General features: G+C 37.1%; 4 protein-coding genes across 6 annotated transcripts; 3 read left to right on the forward strand and 1 right to left on the reverse strand.

The window, feature by feature from the left end:
• Nucleotides 1-248: 248 nt before the first annotated feature.
• Nucleotides 249-7,506, reverse strand: LOC114516200 (solute carrier organic anion transporter family member 4A1-like). 3 transcript variants are annotated; one of them, XM_028535605.1, is made up of 9 exons: nt 7,306-7,506; nt 4,051-4,199; nt 3,328-3,884; nt 2,889-3,054; nt 2,284-2,698; nt 1,969-2,107; nt 1,681-1,859; nt 1,171-1,385; nt 249-1,102 (listed from the first exon to the last, which is right to left on the reverse strand). In XM_028535605.1, the coding sequence occupies exons 2-9, from the start codon at nt 4,178-4,180 to the stop codon at nt 813-815; spliced, it is 2,091 nt and encodes a 696-aa protein (XP_028391406.1). In that variant the 5' UTR covers nt 4,181-4,199; nt 7,306-7,506; the 3' UTR covers nt 249-812. The 3 variants fall into 3 exon arrangements, with proteins under 3 accessions (XP_028391406.1, XP_028391407.1, XP_028391408.1); XM_028535606.1 differs by lacking the exon at nt 7,306-7,506 and adding an exon at nt 5,595-6,121; XM_028535607.1 differs by lacking the exon at nt 7,306-7,506 and adding an exon at nt 5,591-6,121.
• Nucleotides 7,507-7,813: 307 nt separating this feature from the next.
• Nucleotides 7,814-10,648, forward strand: LOC114516206 (transmembrane protein 127-like). The gene is made up of 3 exons (XM_028535617.1): nt 7,814-8,191; nt 9,619-9,786; nt 9,911-10,648. The coding sequence occupies exons 1-3, from the start codon at nt 7,945-7,947 to the stop codon at nt 10,216-10,218; spliced, it is 723 nt and encodes a 240-aa protein (XP_028391418.1). The 5' UTR covers nt 7,814-7,944; the 3' UTR covers nt 10,219-10,648.
• Nucleotides 10,649-10,979: 331 nt separating this feature from the next.
• LOC114516079 (E3 ubiquitin-protein ligase RNF4-like) lies at nt 10,980-12,948 on the forward strand. The gene is made up of 6 exons (XM_028535447.1): nt 10,980-11,341; nt 11,737-11,887; nt 11,969-12,039; nt 12,124-12,239; nt 12,448-12,505; nt 12,609-12,948. Exons 1-6 carry the CDS (start codon nt 11,219-11,221, stop codon nt 12,756-12,758), a joined length of 669 nt encoding a protein of 222 aa, XP_028391248.1. The 5' UTR covers nt 10,980-11,218; the 3' UTR covers nt 12,759-12,948.
• A 375-nt stretch (nt 12,949-13,323) lies between these two features.
• LOC114516282 lies at nt 13,324-17,898 on the forward strand. The gene is made up of 13 exons (XM_028535710.1): nt 13,324-13,621; nt 13,802-13,955; nt 14,033-14,625; nt 14,747-14,817; nt 14,897-14,982; nt 15,067-15,130; nt 15,266-15,360; nt 15,468-15,530; nt 15,651-15,781; nt 16,005-16,090; nt 16,173-16,220; nt 16,316-16,373; nt 16,547-17,898. Exons 1-13 carry the CDS (start codon nt 13,450-13,452, stop codon nt 17,239-17,241), a joined length of 2,316 nt encoding a protein of 771 aa, XP_028391511.1. The 5' UTR covers nt 13,324-13,449; the 3' UTR covers nt 17,242-17,898.
• The last annotated feature ends 50 nt before the right edge of the window (nt 17,899-17,948 follow it).

The raw sequence follows: 17,948 nt of genomic DNA on the forward strand, positions 1-17,948 counted from the left end.
GTAAAAATACGTATTCTACGATAAGGTAATTGTCATATTACATTGTATAATATTGTTATTTTTATGCTACATTTTATCACAGATTAACTGTATCAAGTTTTTTGAAGAAAACACAGAAACTAACGTATCTCTTTAGTCCGTTAGTATCCTTAAACCAGGATATATTCTGGTATTGAGAGGTCTTGTTTTCAATAAAATTTGATACAGTTATTTCTAATTTGAATCTACTAAGCTATACAATAGGATACTGTAATGTCAATAACAAGAATATGAAATGATTTTGAAAAAAAGTTTAAGTTTCGATTGTTTTTCCAATGATTACCGTGGATAATTTGGATATACCATTAGATGATGACTTGTCAAAAATACGCGGTGAATAAATAAGCGTAAAAAATGCATATAAATTAAGTAAAATAAGAAGAAAAATAGAATTAGAAAAACCCGCAATATACGCTTAAGGCTACACTGAGATATTACTGTTTTGACAGTATTTTATCTTGTATACAAATATCCCGTAGTCACGGGGTCATCACGTGTGGCGCATGCAATCAATTGGTATCTACGATAGCTTTGCGAGCGAAGTATAAATAAGCTGTTGTCTTATCGTAGTAAGATGTAATGAAGAAGTCAGCAATTAATGCTTGAATTTGTATGTGAATTTCTAAAAGTTCTAAATACCATGAAGTGATACAGAGGATATTATCAGATTCGAAATCTCGTCGTGGAAAACGCCATCATGTCTGGCTGAAAGGCCAAGCTAACCGCAAGGTACGCATGTACAACTGGGGTGATCGTCGAGCGTCGGTGAAGAATCACAACTTGTCATCTAGGGTCATTGACGGATATCGAGCAACATTGCCCATACCTTGCGCTGTGAGTGAAACCAACGACAACTGACTGGCACGAATGTCTTTATCGTCATTGGTGGCCAGGCCTCGGACCTGGATAAGCGGAGAACCCGTATTACGAGCCTCTTGGATTCGCTGTAGCTCCCAGTCTGCTACACCTTCGTCCGCGGTCACCACGCTCTTTTCTCCACATTCTAGTGGCTTGTTCGACTTACAGAAATACCACGAGAGGAAGTACAGAATTGTTGCTAGGACTAAATGACGAGGAAATACTTTAAGGAAGAGTATAATTGTATAAAATATAGTGGCAAGATGTTCTTACCTTGAAATAACAAACCAGCAGCGAGAATGAGGTAACTAAGCTGAGAATTATTGTACTCCAGACATGCTCCTGTCTCGTCGCATCGTTTTTCCCAAAGGTTACAGGTTTTGTCTATGAACGCACCGAACAACACTGGTCCTGGCATCGAACCCAGCGATGACATGATCAACCATTGGAATCCCAGAGCATATGATCGCAAATTGTACGGCACTGATCTACGAATGGTATGAAGTATGAATGAGTGTAAATGCTGGGAAAATAATCACCAACAGATCACTAAAACAGCACCACCATTACAGAAAAATTACCATATCATCAGCACCATCAACAGATCAACAACACCACCATTATCATCAGCACCATCATCAGTAACAAACCACCCAATATACCATGTGCACCAACATCTATCACCAACACTATCACCAACAGACCACCATATTATCAGTACCATCAACATATCACCAGCACCATTACAACCATCATCACTACCAAGGCAACCACCATACTTACCGTAACACAACAGTCTTGTTCGGTGTGGCAACAATAAAATTGGTAAACAACAATACAAATGCTCCGAAAAGAAACGGTACCAGGTTTTTACATTTCTTATCACAAATCCCTGGCTTGGCCGTGCTCTCGAACACTGAGGCATTCATAGCTTGTGCAACACAACGACAGTTTGAATACGTCTAAAACAACAACAGCAAAGCATCGCAATATAAGAACATGCACTGAGCGTCTCAAACAGCATCATAACGTCTGAAGAATTACGAGTGTAGTCTAGCTCGTTAGCAGTACCTTGTTTGGGAACAAAAGCGAGCAGCCAGCGTGACAGGGATCATAATATGTGATATTGTTTCTACCGCAGGTTGGAATGTACTGCTTTTTCTCACAGTGACATGGACTGTAACATGACGACATATTCTGGAGACTTGAACTGTAGAAAAAGAGGAACAAATCAGGATCATGCTTGATAAAAAGATACATCAGGGGAAGTGAGTTTTGGCGGACTTTAGAAAGTCAAGTGATTCACAGAAAACAGAGTCAAGAAATCCACAGAATTTTTACAATGCACAGGTATTCAAGAAGATGTATTTAAGCTGTGCGACTTACGAATCTGGGTATGGTGTGTTCACGCCAGCAATGACGGTCGTTTGACATCCGGGGATCAAGAACGTCAACGTTCCGAATATCCCGACGAACGAGAATATGACGCAATACTTCGCAGCGTGTTTACACACGATCCTCTGGTCGAGCCGTTTGATCAAGTAACTACCCAGGATGATACCGCCCGCAGTACCGGGGATTATGACCACACCGGCGAAGATGCCCGCATCTGCCGTGTTCGCGCCAAACTGCGACTGCAGGAACTTGGATATGAACGGTGCCAAGCCCTGGACCACGAGCCCTGTACCTGTCAGCGCTAGGGTATTGCACATGTACACCGCGTTGCATATCAAATATTTCGTCGCTGGAATGATCTCTGACATACGACCATGAAGATTCTGGTTCTTCTCCTTTACTTTTCCTGGAGAAACAGGTAAATTTTAACTTTTATTTCAATACTTCAAAATCTCACGTTGAATTTGAGACCTTGAACTTACTGCATGTGCATGCGTGTAATCGGGACACATGATAATGGATGTATAATTTTGTTTTGTGTAAACACGTTTTCAAGACTACGTGAGAACGTTTTTCAAGACTGCGTGAGAACGTACCGTCGCGTACAGCTTTCGCTCGGATCTGCTTCGTGCCAGGCATTTCACGAGGATATGCAAGGATAAGTAGAGATGTGAGAAGCAGTATGGTGCCACCGCATACATATCCCAACCACCATGCACCCACCCAGCGCGGGTCTGAAGGTGTGAGATCCATATCTGGAGGCTGTAATCAAAATATAACTTTATAAAACTGAGGCAAGTTTGTTTATCAGATGTGCGAGGCATACGACAGTTCAATAGTCTGGGGGATAAAGCCAGCAGTCGGTGTGATTACTCAAGCGAGTTATGGAAGGTGCTTGTAGGAGAGGAAAGGAGGGTCTCTAGAGCTCAGTGTAGACGAGAAGTTTTGGTTAGAGGATTCCACTGAACTTCTTGATGAGTAAATCGATGTAAAAGAGTGTGTGTTGAGCTGATTGCTTGAGGAAACCACCTGTACCTGAATGAGATCAACATAGATATTCATCAACGTTCCTCCAGCTAGGTATCCAACACCAGGTCCAAAGAAAGTCGCGATGAACCACACCCCAATATACATGGGTGCAACCTCCGGGGACACGTTCTCGTCGATGTATGCTGGTCCGAGGGTAAAAGCCGGGGTCATGCCTACTCCTAGAACTAACTTGGCGCCAATGAAGACGAACATATATTTCCATTCCGACGCGGAGAGATTTTCACACGTTGTCGTTTGGTTTCGCGATGTTGGTGAACACAAAGCGTCTTCCAGGGAGGATCCAACTCTCTCGTTTGGCGAATATTTTCCCGCCAAGACGTGCGGCAAAGCAAAGAGGAGACAACCGATGCTCGTCACCAGTGCTCCGATACCGATCCACTTCGCTTTGTGTCGTGTCTCGCCGTAATAGCTAACGAACACGACGAAGACCAGCGAAGATACGTCGTGCGCCGCAACGATCATACCCGCTTGTTTACTGCTCAGTTGAAAACGCCGTTCCATCGACGTGAGGCCCGCTGCCGTGAAACCGCTGATGATCATGCCTGCGGGAGAGAGAGAAGAGAAATATATCCTGATCTAAACATGCAACTGGATTGAACATAATGCCAGGTAAACGGCTGATTTGAGAATGATTGAACTCAGCAGATGAACAAGTTCCTTTTCAATTGAAACGGCCCAGGCTACAAAAACGCTCATCTCAACACCTACCTTGTACACAGGAGAAAACGGTAAAGAAGAAAAGAAACCATTTTGGACTGTTAAATTGTTGCATGAATTTTGGCTTCCAAGAGCGCCAGCCGCAACGCAAGTCCACGTATTCGGAATCTTCTTCCTCCATTGCTGCTTCAGGTCGTCACCTTAAGACAAACAGACATTCTCGTGATTAAAAAGCTAGCTATTTTAAGGTCCGGAAGAACATGTTGAAAATCTCTTCCTGTATTTATACATAAACGTTATTGCAATTATTAGAATTGCATGCGTCGTTATTGCATGTTATATCATCAGATTATCTCAGGATGCGATCGTTGATCGCAACCACAAAATTTTATAAATAGATTTTTTAAATATAAAAGCCCAATTATACACTACAGTTATTGTACTATTATGATGCCATGGGCATATAAAGTTATATAGATCAGACACTACTAGTTAGCTACTGCTTGTTCATCTAATATCGGTGAGCAATATCGCGTCAATATATCACAGCAAACATGCCAAGTTTAAGTGAGCGTTTATAATGCAAAGCTATTTCTCTTGTCTAGACCAAGCTTAAAGCATACTCCTTCTCAAGTTTGCCATGCAAATGATGCAATTAAACCGAATCTCTTTTACCTACCGTTTATCTGCCGAAAAACATGCTGAAACCACACGTAGCGATCGAAATATTGATAAAGCCTGTATTCTATGTGCTAGTTGAGATATATTCTCATCTTAGTATAATACGATGGTGTAATACGATGGGAAAGATGAAGCCGCGGTTAAGCCCAAACTGACAATCGTGCAAGGCGTAAAAAACTTCCTCCTTTTACGACAATCAAACGCGGGGGTTAGTCGAATCATTACATGATAAGACTATTAAGCCTCTGCAATGGTCCGAAGTCTGCGACGCCGATTAAAAGGTTTTACCGAATGTTAATGATGAATTTTTTGCACTAATGATGTGTTCAGATGTTAGAAGATCACAGATCTTTAAAAAAACATAAGCCTTCATCAGCGCTACAAAGCGCAGTATTTAGCATACTGATTACTGTCATTTATATGCATGCTAACAAATGTACAGCAACTTAGAAAAAATAGTCTCGCGGCAATTAATCTGCTATTTGACTATGCGGAAAGCCAAGTTTTCAAAAGCTAGTCTCGTTGTCTACTCATGTGATACTCCAGTCATATCCCACTGTTAGTACCCTTGTGCAATAGCGTCTCACTCATTCAACGATGTAATGTAACCTTGACTGTTAACATTAAAGCTCATTTTCCGCGTAGGTCTCGACCTTGAAAAACACGGTTGAAAAACAGAATCACAACACTCTCCAAGGAACGGATTGTATACCTAATACCTTACTTACGCTTCAGCCATCCATAGTTCCTATGTTAAAACTGCCAAATGTCCTGCTTAGCGTACGTATTTTGTCTTCATGACAATGACAATGTCAATGATAAATGTGTTTTGTCGACCGTTGTGAATTATTATGCGCTTTCAAGTGCAAGCTCACATCCTCGTGACTATAAATGCAATAATAACCTCTACCTACGTCTCTTGACTCTCTTGACACGGTGTTTTTCTGTAAATATTTTCACGTATATCCCTGCGGTGAATTCCTCGATGCGTCCAAAATGAATTGCGAGGTTTTTATGCCATAATTTGTTCGAAATAATTGAACGACCGAAATTTCAATTTGCCACCCGGTGTTGTAAGTATGTAACACTTGCTTTGAAATGAGAGAGGCCGATTCAAAGATGAATATATTACCAAGGAAACTAAGCATCATAAATAACTTTTTTCTCAAAAAAAATCTTCAACTTCTCGGAGCAAGTCTTCGTGCCAAACTTATTCTAGTTTTCTTAGAACTTGAAGGCAATTAAGAGTTCAAAAAAAGCCGAAAGTTAGTTCGTGCAGATAAATGTAAATTTTTTAATGTCTCTCAGGTTAAATACCTTGTAGCCCACAACAAAACATCAACAATTGCAATTTGAGTGGGATGCTAAATTCTTAACAATTTAATGATATGTTCAAAGAAAGTGTTTAATAATCCTAGGCTTTGATATCATAAAAGAAATCTGAAACAATTACTTTAGCAGGTTTGATAGCAATATAAAAATCTCTTTCATAATCTTTCTGTACTACACTTATTTCAGAAGACGCTTTCGCACATAATCAGTGTTTCTCTAGCTACACCACTTAAAATATAATAAAGTTCTCTGTCATGATGGAAAGTAAAGACTCAATATTTTAATACAGGACTGAAATGAAGGATTGTATGATAAGAACACTTGAGTTGATTGTCAACAAAATTCTTGCCAACATCAATATACATGGGAATTTCTGTGTATTTTCAAAAATAAAATACAGTTGTACACATATTAATTCACATCTACAGATAGCCAGCTATGAGGTAGGTGTTAATATAAACTGTAACAAATGCTGTATGGAAATTTAGGCATGCCTGGCAAGAGTGTTGTTGAAATCTTTGATATATTTTGATATGGAGGATATTGCATTGAAATGGGACATATATGAGACAGATTCCAATTTCAATCCTCCCTTTCCATCCATTATCTCCCTTATCTATCCTCTTTCCGCACAAAATTTTAATAAAAAAGGACATATGAAGGATTTGGAAAAAAATAAGTACCTTTACCTGATGATAGTATTTAGTATTTACTGCATAATTATGATAAATGAAAGCAGTAGAACTACTGTAAAAGCCAACGAATATCTGGTGCTTTATTGTTAAACAAACAACATTTCTACAGGATATTGGAAAATGTCATGTTTAACAAGAAAGGATATGAAAATACTGGTAGCGTTGCTAATGGTGACTAAAGTGTCTTTGTCATATAAGCTAGCCGCTTTATCAACATCTAAAATACCAAAAAGAAAGCATCTAACCTAACGAAAAGACACCCTAACCGCAAATTCATTGCCCAAAGATGCTTTTAAAACCTAATTCTAATTGGTACAGATAGTGATCCGTGTTTAAAACTTATCCCACTTATTCACACAAGCGTGATTTGAATATCTCCGAGTGGCAATTCAAAATTTCCGTTTATTAAGGACACAATATTCGCTTTGGAAACGCGGAAACTTTCTTGCAACACAATCATAAAATGCATGCACAAAGAGCTTTGCCTCTTGCAGTTAGTACAGATAAGTTTAGCACTCTAAATTGTGGGAATTACGTTGATAAGCCAGTGTTTATGTTCAATGTTTATTGCCAATAATGATGGAATATGTCACTTTACCTCTACTCTAGCGAGACGAAGCAAATTAGATTTAAAAGAGGGAGATTCCTTTTAAGTGTTTTCCATCCAAGGCTTGGCATTTAAATTCATATATATTTAGCATTTTCCCGTATGTACATAGTTTATAATTCTCACAACACTCTTCGCTTGACCTTCCTCATATTTCTCATATTTGCGACTTCCCTTCATTTTTGTTGTGCTTTAAATTGGAAAATCCTATCGTTCAGAAGTAGGAAGCGTTTGACGGATATGTACGATACCACCGAATATGGAACATTCTCTAATTTTTCAAATTTCAATGAAGTTTCTGACTAATTTCTCAAATATCAAGATAAAATTTCCTTATCTTTTGTAATTTTTAAGAAAATTCATGATAAAATTTATCGCACAGTGCATAAATATAAGTGTTTATACGAATTAAATAACATCGCCTTAACCGAGAATTCGTGAACGGAGTTATTACGAGTTATTACGAAGTTATTACGAGTAGAAGCCGAGTGCCTAATGACGTTTGCTGAAGGAGGCGGAAGTAAAATGATAGCTCTCTTCTGAGTAAAAGAAAACATTTGCGTTTCTATCGGTCTTTTCGTATAATATTTGGGGATTTGGGTATATTTTACTATATTTTAATGCTTCTCCATGATGTTTTCACCTGCTGGATTCTTTAACAACCCGAGCACACACCATCGAACTCATGCAAGATACAGACCGAAGCCTCTTTCTCAACGGAACCTCGTATCAGCTTTCTTTGGATTGACTACCGTAATTTTCATAGCGACTGCTCTGGTCGAGCCACGATGGTTCACTGTTGTTCAAGGAACGAAATGTAAAGCACGTCATATTGGCATTTACAAAATGTTGTCTTTGAAATCCGAGAGTACGATGAGTAAGTATGCTGTTCCGTGAGAGATTTTGATTTCAAAGTTTGCTGGTAATATTTTCGTTGATTGTTATAAAATACGAATTTATTGGATCAAGTTTCATCTTTGTAATATAGCGTAAATAATAAACCATTTAGCGTTTTCCAAATATAAACAAGTGATCATCTTTGTACTGAAACGGCTATATTTGCAATGGATTGCTGTTAAGTATATTCAATTGTTAAAATTATTTAATTCTCAAAGGTTCTTTCTCTCTGGGAAAAAACCTGGGGGAAAAAACTGTGAAATCAAACGGCGATGGTATAATTTATACTGTGGACATTTTTTTATGGAGAATAGTCTGTATTAACCTGTTCTTGGTGGCCTTAGCAACCCAGAAACCTGAACACTTGTCTATTTTTATTTTCCATTTCATTTTCTTTGGCAGTAAACAAAGTCCACTTCAAATGTTTTACCATAAAACTAACAACAGTTATATCTGTCATTAGAGAGATGATCACTTTCTGGCTAGCCTGTACTTGACAACTCTTATCTTGCCTAATGTATACATGTATTATCTCGCCATATCTTATGTGTAAAGAGTGTTGTCAATTCCATTTTGTCTATTTCCTGCAGAAGATGGTATTCATAAAATTTTAACACAAAAATTTCACCACTGGTTCCATTTACACTTTTATGTATTTCTATCAACTAAAATGCTATTGAATAATATAAAAAATGAACTTAAATTTTCTACTGAATACCTTTTCTGCAATATTTTAAAAGCCCATTGTACATGGCAGGTGTGAAATGGCAATTTTTAAGCTTAATTATACACAAGGTTATTAACTCAAACAATTAATTTTTGCCATGTGCAAGCTTTAAACCTTTAATGCAAGAGATAATTTGGTGAGTATGTATAACTCTTCTGGGGCCGGTTGTTCGAAAGGCGTTTAGCTTAAACGGTGGATAAGCCAAAGTTTAAAAATACTCTCATACATCTTGTAAATGATTGTGAGTCTACATCTTATGCATTAAATATGTACTTTCATTGACATTTGACTTTTAAACTATTTACACTGAAATAGTTTGGCTTGGTTGTTCAATAAATGAATAATTTCTTTTTCATTTTGAATTTATCTGCCGTTTAAGCTAAATTCCTTTCGAACAACCGGCCCTTAAACAGGCAGTAAGAATAGATCTTTCTGATAATAATGTCAAATGCAAAAGCTTTATGTTAGTTTTATTTTAAGCTGTAGAATCAAACTTTGTGTGAACTTTGTGTGACATCAGGCTTTCTGTGTTTTGACGTCATAATGAGAAAGATTTACTACAGTATATTAATAGAAAACCTTTCAAACATCTCTATCACAAGAGCACTCGAATAATGGTGAAATTGTTCTACAAAATCTTCTAGTAGTTTTGTCTCTTACAAAGTTTATTATTTTGGTAGGAAAACAATGTTATAGTGAAGACACAGTTCTCAAGTTGAAGATAATAATGGCTTTTCTATGTTGTGCTACATTTACCAGTTTTGCTGCTTGTTTATTGGATATTTGGGGACCAAGAAAAAGGATCTTTCAAATCTTTCGGTCAAATTCTATAGGAAATGTTGTTTCTGGTGAGTATCCTGCTAAAATGATGTTGACATAGGTTCGTCTAATTGTAAGAATATGTTTCCTAGTTCTGGGGTATCAAATAGTCTGTTTGGGTTTGGGATCAAATTTATGTTTTTTATTTTGCAGTTGTGATGACTGTTGCCTCCTGTGGATTTTCGTATTGGGTGACATTGTCTATTAAAAAACACCTGGAGCATAACAATCCAAAAGTGCAACATATTCATGTAACATTCTCGTACAGTTTCTACCTTGTTGTTGCCGGAGGGGTTTGTGCCTTACTTGCATGCACCTTTAACATGATAAAATGCAGCTGCCGAAGACATGGAAGCAATTTCTCAAGCGAAGAAGAACTCACAGCGGAATTAATGAACTCCATGGAAGCAGCACCACCATCCTCGATCAGAGGGGAACCACCACCAGTATACTCTGTGTAACATTTTCTAAATGCACCTAGTAGGTGTTAAATTAATGCAGTTGTTTAGCTAATTCTTGTAGTTTTGTATACAATTTGATATGTTATTAACCAAATGTCTACATGTAAGCATAATTGAATCAGGAAAGTAATCAATGTTGATACACATATAATATACAAATGTACATTCAAGACTAGAGATTGGATATTCTGGGTTAAATATTATTCTAAGTAAACCAGAAATGCTCTCATCCAATGAGCGAGCAGTTGTGTTTAGATAGTTCTGTTTTGTTCATTTGGGTACGTGTAAAGCCAGTACTCATACAGGGATGAAAAAACAATTGTAGCGCAGCTGACATTACAATACTGTTATATTAAAACTGTACAATAAGAAAACTTATAATCATATTATAATACTGTGATTTTATAACAAGTAAATTATTGAAATTGTATCAATGTCTAGATTGATAGTTTTTTAATTATATTTTGACCTCAATTGGTATGAAGTGTTTCAGTGTTTGTATATTCACAGGGCTTATTTGTTTCTTGTTTCCTATTTACATCCAGCGGTGTACGCCCCCTCCCCCAAACCTCCACCCATACACCCACCCAACATGAATAAATATATTATGTACATACATTACACATATTGTCCTAGACGTTACATTAGCCACTGGAATGTTCTAAGCCTAATGGAGATCAGCGTGCGGCGATAGTAACATGGCGTGACAGTAACGTCATTGTGACGCCAGTTGACGTCATACTTGTTTCCGACTGTTGTACGTGCTTCGACGGGGAGTTACGAGGTTTGGTTACTTTGGTAAATTCAAGTTGGATAACTGAAAACTACAAGTATTTTCGTCAAAAACATATTGTTAGTTGTGTTTATTTCGAAGTAAAAACATCTTCCTTTATGCTCTTCATCGTTATCTATTACCAAGCAGCGTTCTTCGGATAAATTGGCGCTTTTTGAGTAACCTAAAGCAGGTTTGCTCGCCGTCTCATTTCAATCGTATCTCGCCATGAATAGACAAAGCGAGAACACTGAGCTTGTGGATTTGATAAATCATAGTCAAGCAACCCAAAATGCTGTTGCCAATAGATGTAGAAAAAATAGATCGACAAAAACACATTCAAGGGGAAAAGTAAGTATTTACCATGGCTTTTGAGCGCAAAATAAAGGTTACAATTTCGAAAAGGAATTCATGTGAATTTAATATTTAAATGGTTATACATACATATGTATTCAGTTTGTACTAATTGTCGAGAAATCATGTACTAGATAGAATAATAAACTTTTGAGAGAGTAGGGAAAAAAATATGTCGGTTAAAATTGTTTGGAAAGATGGATGTTGGTTAACAGTTGAGGTAAGAGGTAACTCTACTGGTGGAATTTTTAAGAAAGGTGAAGTGTGTATATTATAAATTATAAGCTGACAAGAGAAAACAGTTGGGTGGAAAAGGTTTATGTGAACTAAGTTGTTATATTGGGGGAATTGCCATTCATTAGTGAGGTAATTAAGCTTGTTTTGCATTGCAGCGAGGTCATATTAATAGAAAACGTAGCAGAGAGGGACAGTTAGTTGATACAAGGAACGATGAAGAGCCAAATAGTGCCGAAAGTGCAGAAACATCTGAGCCAACTTCAAGTAATAATGGAATTGAAATAATTGATGTTGAGCTTGTTAAAGGTACCAACATTTAAGATTTAGACATCTTACAGTTTCCCAACAGAAAATATATATTTTGAGGAATAATTTAAAATGTTTTAGATAAACCAGTTGTTGATCTCACACATGAGTCAAGAAATGAGGTTTATGTTGACCTTACATGTTCCCCTGATGTAAGTATTTATGATGTGAAATTTAATAATACAATTAGGCCAAAAATAAGGGTATATTTTAATCTCATTTTCCTTCTATTGCAGCAGTCACATCATCGGCAGTCCGTCATTCGTTATCAGTCATTAGTAGGTAGAGCAAAAGCCCCAGAGCAAAATAAAAGTACAGATGATGTGGTTATCGTTCCTAAAGAAACTGAAGGGTAATAATTATACAGAACAAATTTTTTAGTAAATATGTATTTTTAAATATACTGGGGCTGGTTGTATAAAACTTTTGAACTTCATTTTGCATAGTTAATTCCTAGTTAACTCATACATGACTCTGATTGGCCAATTCTGTCCTTAACTTCAGTTAAAAGTTAACTAGTCTTTTATATAACTGGCCCCTGTTATTTGGTTTCCTGACAGGGTTGATAATGTGCTTTCCGACATCACTTGTGCCATCTGTATGGATGATTTTAATCAGGTAAGGTCTTGTTTTTGAGCAAACAATTAAAAAGCTGTATGCAAAACGTCTTTGAAAATAATATTTCAAAACAACTGCATTACAATTAGATATTTCTGTTTAGATAAAGAAAGCAAAACGTCAGCTAACATCTACAACATGCGGCCATGTTTTCTGCGATCCTTGTATAACTAGCTCAATACGATCACAATCCAAGTGTCCAACATGTCGGAAAAGACTCACAAAAAGATCACTCCATCCAATATTTTTGTAAAATTGTTTGTAAAGAATCGGGCTTTAGGTTTTTGCCACTTGGCACAGAGAAAGAATAACTCTGATGATGATATAAAATGAGAATTTCTGAGAATTTCTGTAAATATGTTTTTGTGTAAAATGAAGTGTGTTTGTATAAAGGTGTGTTTGTATAAAATATAAGTATCTGGGGCTTGTACATGTTTGATTGTTATTCTTGTTTATTCGAAGGCATTTCTAGGACAAATCCCTGCCATCGGGATTAGTAGAAAAGAAGTTAGGCATAGCAATTGGATAAAAATATATACCTTGAAAAAACCAACACACTGTGGCATATAAAATATCTAATTCTCAATAGGGACTATTTATGGCCACCTTTGAGTCTGAAACATGAATTTTTAACTCAAAATGACTGATCAGCAATTTTAACAAATTGTGACCAGTGATTGTGACAATGTCAGTGATAATGTGATATCTCTATTTTGCCACTGAACTGTATGTGTAATGGACTACTAATCGATGTTTTTAGCGGGTAATATAAAGTTTTCGTCAAACGTGTACGAATCGGGCGGTTTGTTGTGGTGCCTTTTAAACCGTCAATCACGTTCGGGACCATTATGGAAATTTTTTGCGTTCTTTTGATTGAACACTCTTCTCAAATTACAAACACGTTGTGAAACAACATTACAACAACGGACAAGAATATCTTGAAGATGTACGGTAGAGGAAGAGGCAGTTACCTCGGCCTGTTGTTGGAAACCCAAATCGGAAAGACCGCGGTAGCTTCTGTTGAAAGTTCAAACAATGTGCAGAATGATGTTACTGAGATAGCTTTGTTGAAGTCGAATGAAAGTGCATCCTCTACTATTTCCTCTCATTCACAAGGTATTCATAAGATCATACTGTATTTTTACATATGTTTTTCTGAAAAGTGTGCAGAGAACCCGTTTATAATTAGCATTACATGACTATCGATGTCTTAATGATGATAATTAATTTTTCATACTATTGTCGCCGGTATTTTAAATATATTTGGTAAAAACAACGTTCAATGTGTGTTTGTAGATGTTGAGAAAAAGAGCCCACAGCCAACATGGACATCGCTCGATCTTCTTGGAAACAGGGGAAAACGGGATCGATGTGGAGGTGCTTCTTCACCAAAACCAAGTGAAGAAAGTATCCAAGTCATTGAAGATGATCACACAAGCTTGCTGAAGAAGTAGAAGTTATAATGACCATTGATTAATATATCAAATTTCAAAACAGCATCCAATTGATAGGTTTTCTTTTTTATAGAGATGGAGAAAATAATCTTGCAAGAGAGAATCAATCTACTCACCTTGGTTTGGAAGCAGTTCCTGATCAAAAACCAAAGTTACAGTTAGATCCGAAGAAAGAAGTTCACCTCGTTTCTCCACAAGAACTTCTTTCCTCGCACACAAACAGCAGTGTGAAGGATGAAACTCCTGGACAAAGCACTAGTCCCAATTCCCGATACATTCCTCCACATTTACGCAAAGGATTTTCTGGAAAGCCAGATATCTATTCAGATCCTGTGGTTACAAAATACAAGAAATTTGATGCACCAACTTACACAACAACTGAATGGTTAACTGAATCTCGTTCTCCTCAAAAGATGGTTGAATCAGAACTGAACTGGAAAAAATGGAAACTGCAACGAAGTTTTAAGAAATTAATCACTAGTTTGTCAGTTGAAAATGTTGTGGGGTTAAGTGAAGATGTGAGAAAACTTTGCGAGGCTAGTCAGTTATCCACAAAGTTTCCTGGTGTATCCGAAGTCAATGTCCTCGTTGATCTAATTGTTGCACGTGTAATTGATGAGAAAGATTCATTTCAAGTTGCAGTACAGTTGTGTTTGTTACTTAATGGTGGGTAGTCAGATTGTCATCAGTAGTTTGAATTACAACACCTTCAACACTCTTCTTATCAAGGATTATAAATTTTTTCAAAACCTCAGTTTGAACCTTTTGTATCTTTGTCTTAATATAGTAATGTACAAAGATGAATTTTCTGCCAATTTAAAAGATGTTTTAAAACAGCATAGACAAGAAACATTCAGTGTAAGTTTTTGGCCTGTTGTTTCCAGTCAAATAAAGTTCTCATGAGGAACCATATTAAGTTGTTGTCGACCATGTCTAGGGTGCTACAAGCAAGAATTCTAGATGCGACAGCTTTTGTACATTTCTTGGTAAATTGTGTGATGTGGCAAAAGATGAAACAAAAAGGTAGTCTTTAAAATGTGTTATTTAAATACTGATACAATATGAATGATGGCAATCAAGTTAACCATGAGAACTGATTTCTTAAAGTTTTCAAGATTGTCTAAGACACACAGTTAGAGGATGTCTTCATGACTGGGTTTCACCATTTCAGGTAAGTGTGATGAAATGCATTTTGATTTGCCAATAAATAGCTGCTTAGTTTTAGTTGAGTAGGAGAGGAAAGTTTAGTTCCATCCACTGACAAGCAATGATGTATGACTGAGAAGCTTATCTTGAAATTTTTTAGACAGCAGAGGAATACTCGCAAGAATCTGAAGTGAAAGTATTTTATTTGTGTCGAGTGCTGGAAGTCACAAAGAATGTTCTAACAGCAGAAAAAAGGCAAGTGGGATGATTGTGTGTTTAAAGAATTTTTGCATCTATTTAGTGGATGTTTGTGTTTGATAATATGGCTGCATAATAGTTTGTTTCCTCCCTGGTTTGTTTAGATTGTGGATTAAATCATGTTTTGGTAAAATTAAAAACTGTATTTTGAGTGATAAAATGCCAAGGTAGATGGATATTTTTTGTTGATTAGAAGTTATTTTATTGCTTCCAAATTCCAATTAACTAATCATTCATGAAACTGAATGAAGACTCTTCTAATTGACTGCAATGTTCTCTGTGACCAGGGTGATCAAAGAGACTCTTGTGGATCAAATATTCAAGTGTTTATTATCACCATCAAAAGAAAATGAAACTTCCAAAGCAGCTGTTGAGACTCCTCCGTCAGCTAAAACATTGCCTGACTCCCCGTTGCCAGGTTCGTTCAGCAAGAGAAAATAATGGTTTAAATTAGGAAAACAGAAGCACAGAAGTATTATTATTGTTTTCAAGATCAGCCTAGGACGAATGTCAAACTGAAACTTAAATCCTCCAACAGAAATTCGCACAGGCATATAGCCATAGACAGACGTTTTCCAACGGTTTCTTTTTTTGTTTAAAGATAATCGTTTCTTTCAAGGGATAAATATTTTTTTTCGTAGATGACCCGTATAGAATTGTTAAGAAAATGCTGACGGATCTAGAATTGAGCCATCTGTTTGAGAAGTTTCAGGATAATTTAATCCGCGTAAGCAAAGCAACAGTATATTTGGAGAATTTAGTAAATCACCCTGGTTTATTGAAAGTGATTTTGGTTTCCTTTCTCGCAGGATACTCTGCTTTGTGTTGAGAAAAACGAGTTGAAGAATACGCTTCAGGTTGAGATGATATGTTGAGATCAGTGTTTTATTTATCAGATACGCGGCGAGATCTCGCAATGACTGAATAAGCCGGCTGTTTCTTTATTATTTAGGAAGCATCGTTCGCTCCTGGTGCGATTTTAGAGATACAGTTATATCTTGAGAAAAATGGTATGTCCAACATGGTTGTTTCCGTTCAACTTTTTTTCATGTTGTCATTTTTAGAGTCTCGTTTCTTTATATCACGTTTTGAGAACACAGCGAGGGTGCATTCACCTCAAACAGCGGAAAAAGATCTTGTGTTAGTTTTTCTCAATCATGCGTGTTTATATATATTGATTTAGGTGACAGTATTAATGGTAATGTTCCCGAAAAATCGCCGGAAGTCAAGCCAAGTCGCGACATTGTCGTCGACCCTCGCACACGGCTGCAGAACGTTGAAAGTAATTTAAGAGAGATTTTGTTGAGTATTGAATCAGAGAAACAGAAGGACGATGAAGAAGCAAGAGATAGCGAAGAAAAACAAGAAGTTGAAGCGGCAATAGACGAGTCAAATACTGAAAATGTTGAATCAATGGACTTTAAAGAACTGCAAAAGAAACTGTTGGATTATCAGAATAGTTTAGACCAGGATGCCGGGGGTTCGTGTCCGGAGAATGAAGACCGTATAGTAGATTCTTCAAGAGATATTCAAACAAGTGCGAATGAGATATTGCAGGTTAATCATCTCTCAAATGAGATTTCAACAAGGGAGGTCTCGCTTGTGGGAGAAAGGAGAAGTAACATAGCGGAATTCAAGGATGAAAACACACAAGCTGGTAATCCTGTTGTGAATTGGACACAGCAAAGTGAAGGAAAGAGGTATGGCGGAAATGAACGCTCATTTCAAAAATATAAAGGAGGAAGAGGTCGTGGGCGGAGGAATAATACTGGATTGTTGGAGAACACAAACGATGACAGAGAATACCACGGATATTCAGGTGATAAACGTGGATCAAGGTGGAATTCGAGAGACATGAAGGGATACCAATATGGGTAATGGGGAGCAATATTGAATATACAGGGTATCCTCAATGGAATGCTAACAGTTCTCCGGAGATTTTCAGGAATGCTGGTGGTAGACCTCAGAGTACCGGAAGGGATATGAGAGGATTTGCGTATGATAAACCATGGGGGTATTCAGCAGATTCTCAAGAAATTCAAGCCGCGTCATCTTCGTCATACAACGCTAGCTTTGGTACAACTCGAGTTCCCTTCGGCTCAATGTCGGCGCCTGTTGGGTGTTTCATCTGTGGTAGCGAAGGCCATCGGTCAGCATACTGTACGAATAATTCAGCAATGTTTGACTGAGATTTGTTCCAACATTAATTGCTTTGTTTTTGTGGATTTTTGTACTAATAGCTCATAGCTGTACTTCCAGCTCTGCTTTGTGTGGAAATCTCGACCTATCTACGGTTTTTTTGTCAAATTTGAAAAATTGTATTATCAGAAATATAAGATGATTGAGATTTGTGTAAGCCGCGTAAAATCACAGCGCATCAATTCCATCAAGTCATAAGTCATAAAATGCGTCTAAGGATATTTTGCTAGGATTTTACATAAACAAAAGTTTGTTTTGCTTGCTATTTTTTGTTTTCTCAACAAATTACATGTTTGCACAATATGCCTGCTCCATGTCAGGGCAATTTTCACTAGCGCAATCTGATGTAAACATGTAATTAAAGGAAATACTTGATCTCTCGTAAA

The sequence above is a fragment of the Dendronephthya gigantea genome, unplaced genomic scaffold (genome assembly GCF_004324835.1).
Source record: "Dendronephthya gigantea isolate DGI-Jeju-01 unplaced genomic scaffold, DenGig_1.0 000005F, whole genome shotgun sequence".
Taxonomy (NCBI): Eukaryota; Metazoa; Cnidaria; class Anthozoa; order Malacalcyonacea; family Nephtheidae; genus Dendronephthya; species Dendronephthya gigantea.

Coding starts and splice junctions, on each gene's coding strand:
- LOC114516200 (XM_028535605.1), bottom strand. CDS start 4,180: ATGGAGGAAGAAGATTCCGAATACGTGGACTTGCGTTGCGGCTGGCGC. Junction 2,108..2,283: donor AACACACCATACCCAGATTC/GTAAGTCGCACA, acceptor CTTTTTCTACAG/TTCAAGTCTCCAGAATATGT. Junction 1,386..1,680: donor AACAAGACTGTTGTGTTACG/GTAAGTATGGTG, acceptor TACCATTCGTAG/ATCAGTGCCGTACAATTTGC.
- LOC114516206 (XM_028535617.1), top strand. CDS start 7,945: ATGATGTTTTCACCTGCTGGATTCTTTAACAACCCGAGCACACACCAT. Junction 8,192..9,618: donor GAAATCCGAGAGTACGATGA/GTAAGTATGCTG, acceptor TTATTTTGGTAG/GAAAACAATGTTATAGTGAA. Junction 9,787..9,910: donor TATAGGAAATGTTGTTTCTG/GTGAGTATCCTG, acceptor TTTATTTTGCAG/TTGTGATGACTGTTGCCTCC.
- LOC114516079 (XM_028535447.1), top strand. CDS start 11,219: ATGAATAGACAAAGCGAGAACACTGAGCTTGTGGATTTGATAAATCAT. Junction 11,342..11,736: donor AAACACATTCAAGGGGAAAA/GTAAGTATTTAC, acceptor TTTGCATTGCAG/CGAGGTCATATTAATAGAAA. Junction 12,506..12,608: donor GTATGGATGATTTTAATCAG/GTAAGGTCTTGT, acceptor ATTTCTGTTTAG/ATAAAGAAAGCAAAACGTCA.
- LOC114516282 (XM_028535710.1), top strand. CDS start 13,450: ATGTACGGTAGAGGAAGAGGCAGTTACCTCGGCCTGTTGTTGGAAACC. Junction 14,983..15,066: donor GCAAAAGATGAAACAAAAAG/GTAGTCTTTAAA, acceptor GATTTCTTAAAG/TTTTCAAGATTGTCTAAGAC. Junction 16,221..16,315: donor AGTTGAAGAATACGCTTCAG/GTTGAGATGATA, acceptor TTTATTATTTAG/GAAGCATCGTTCGCTCCTGG.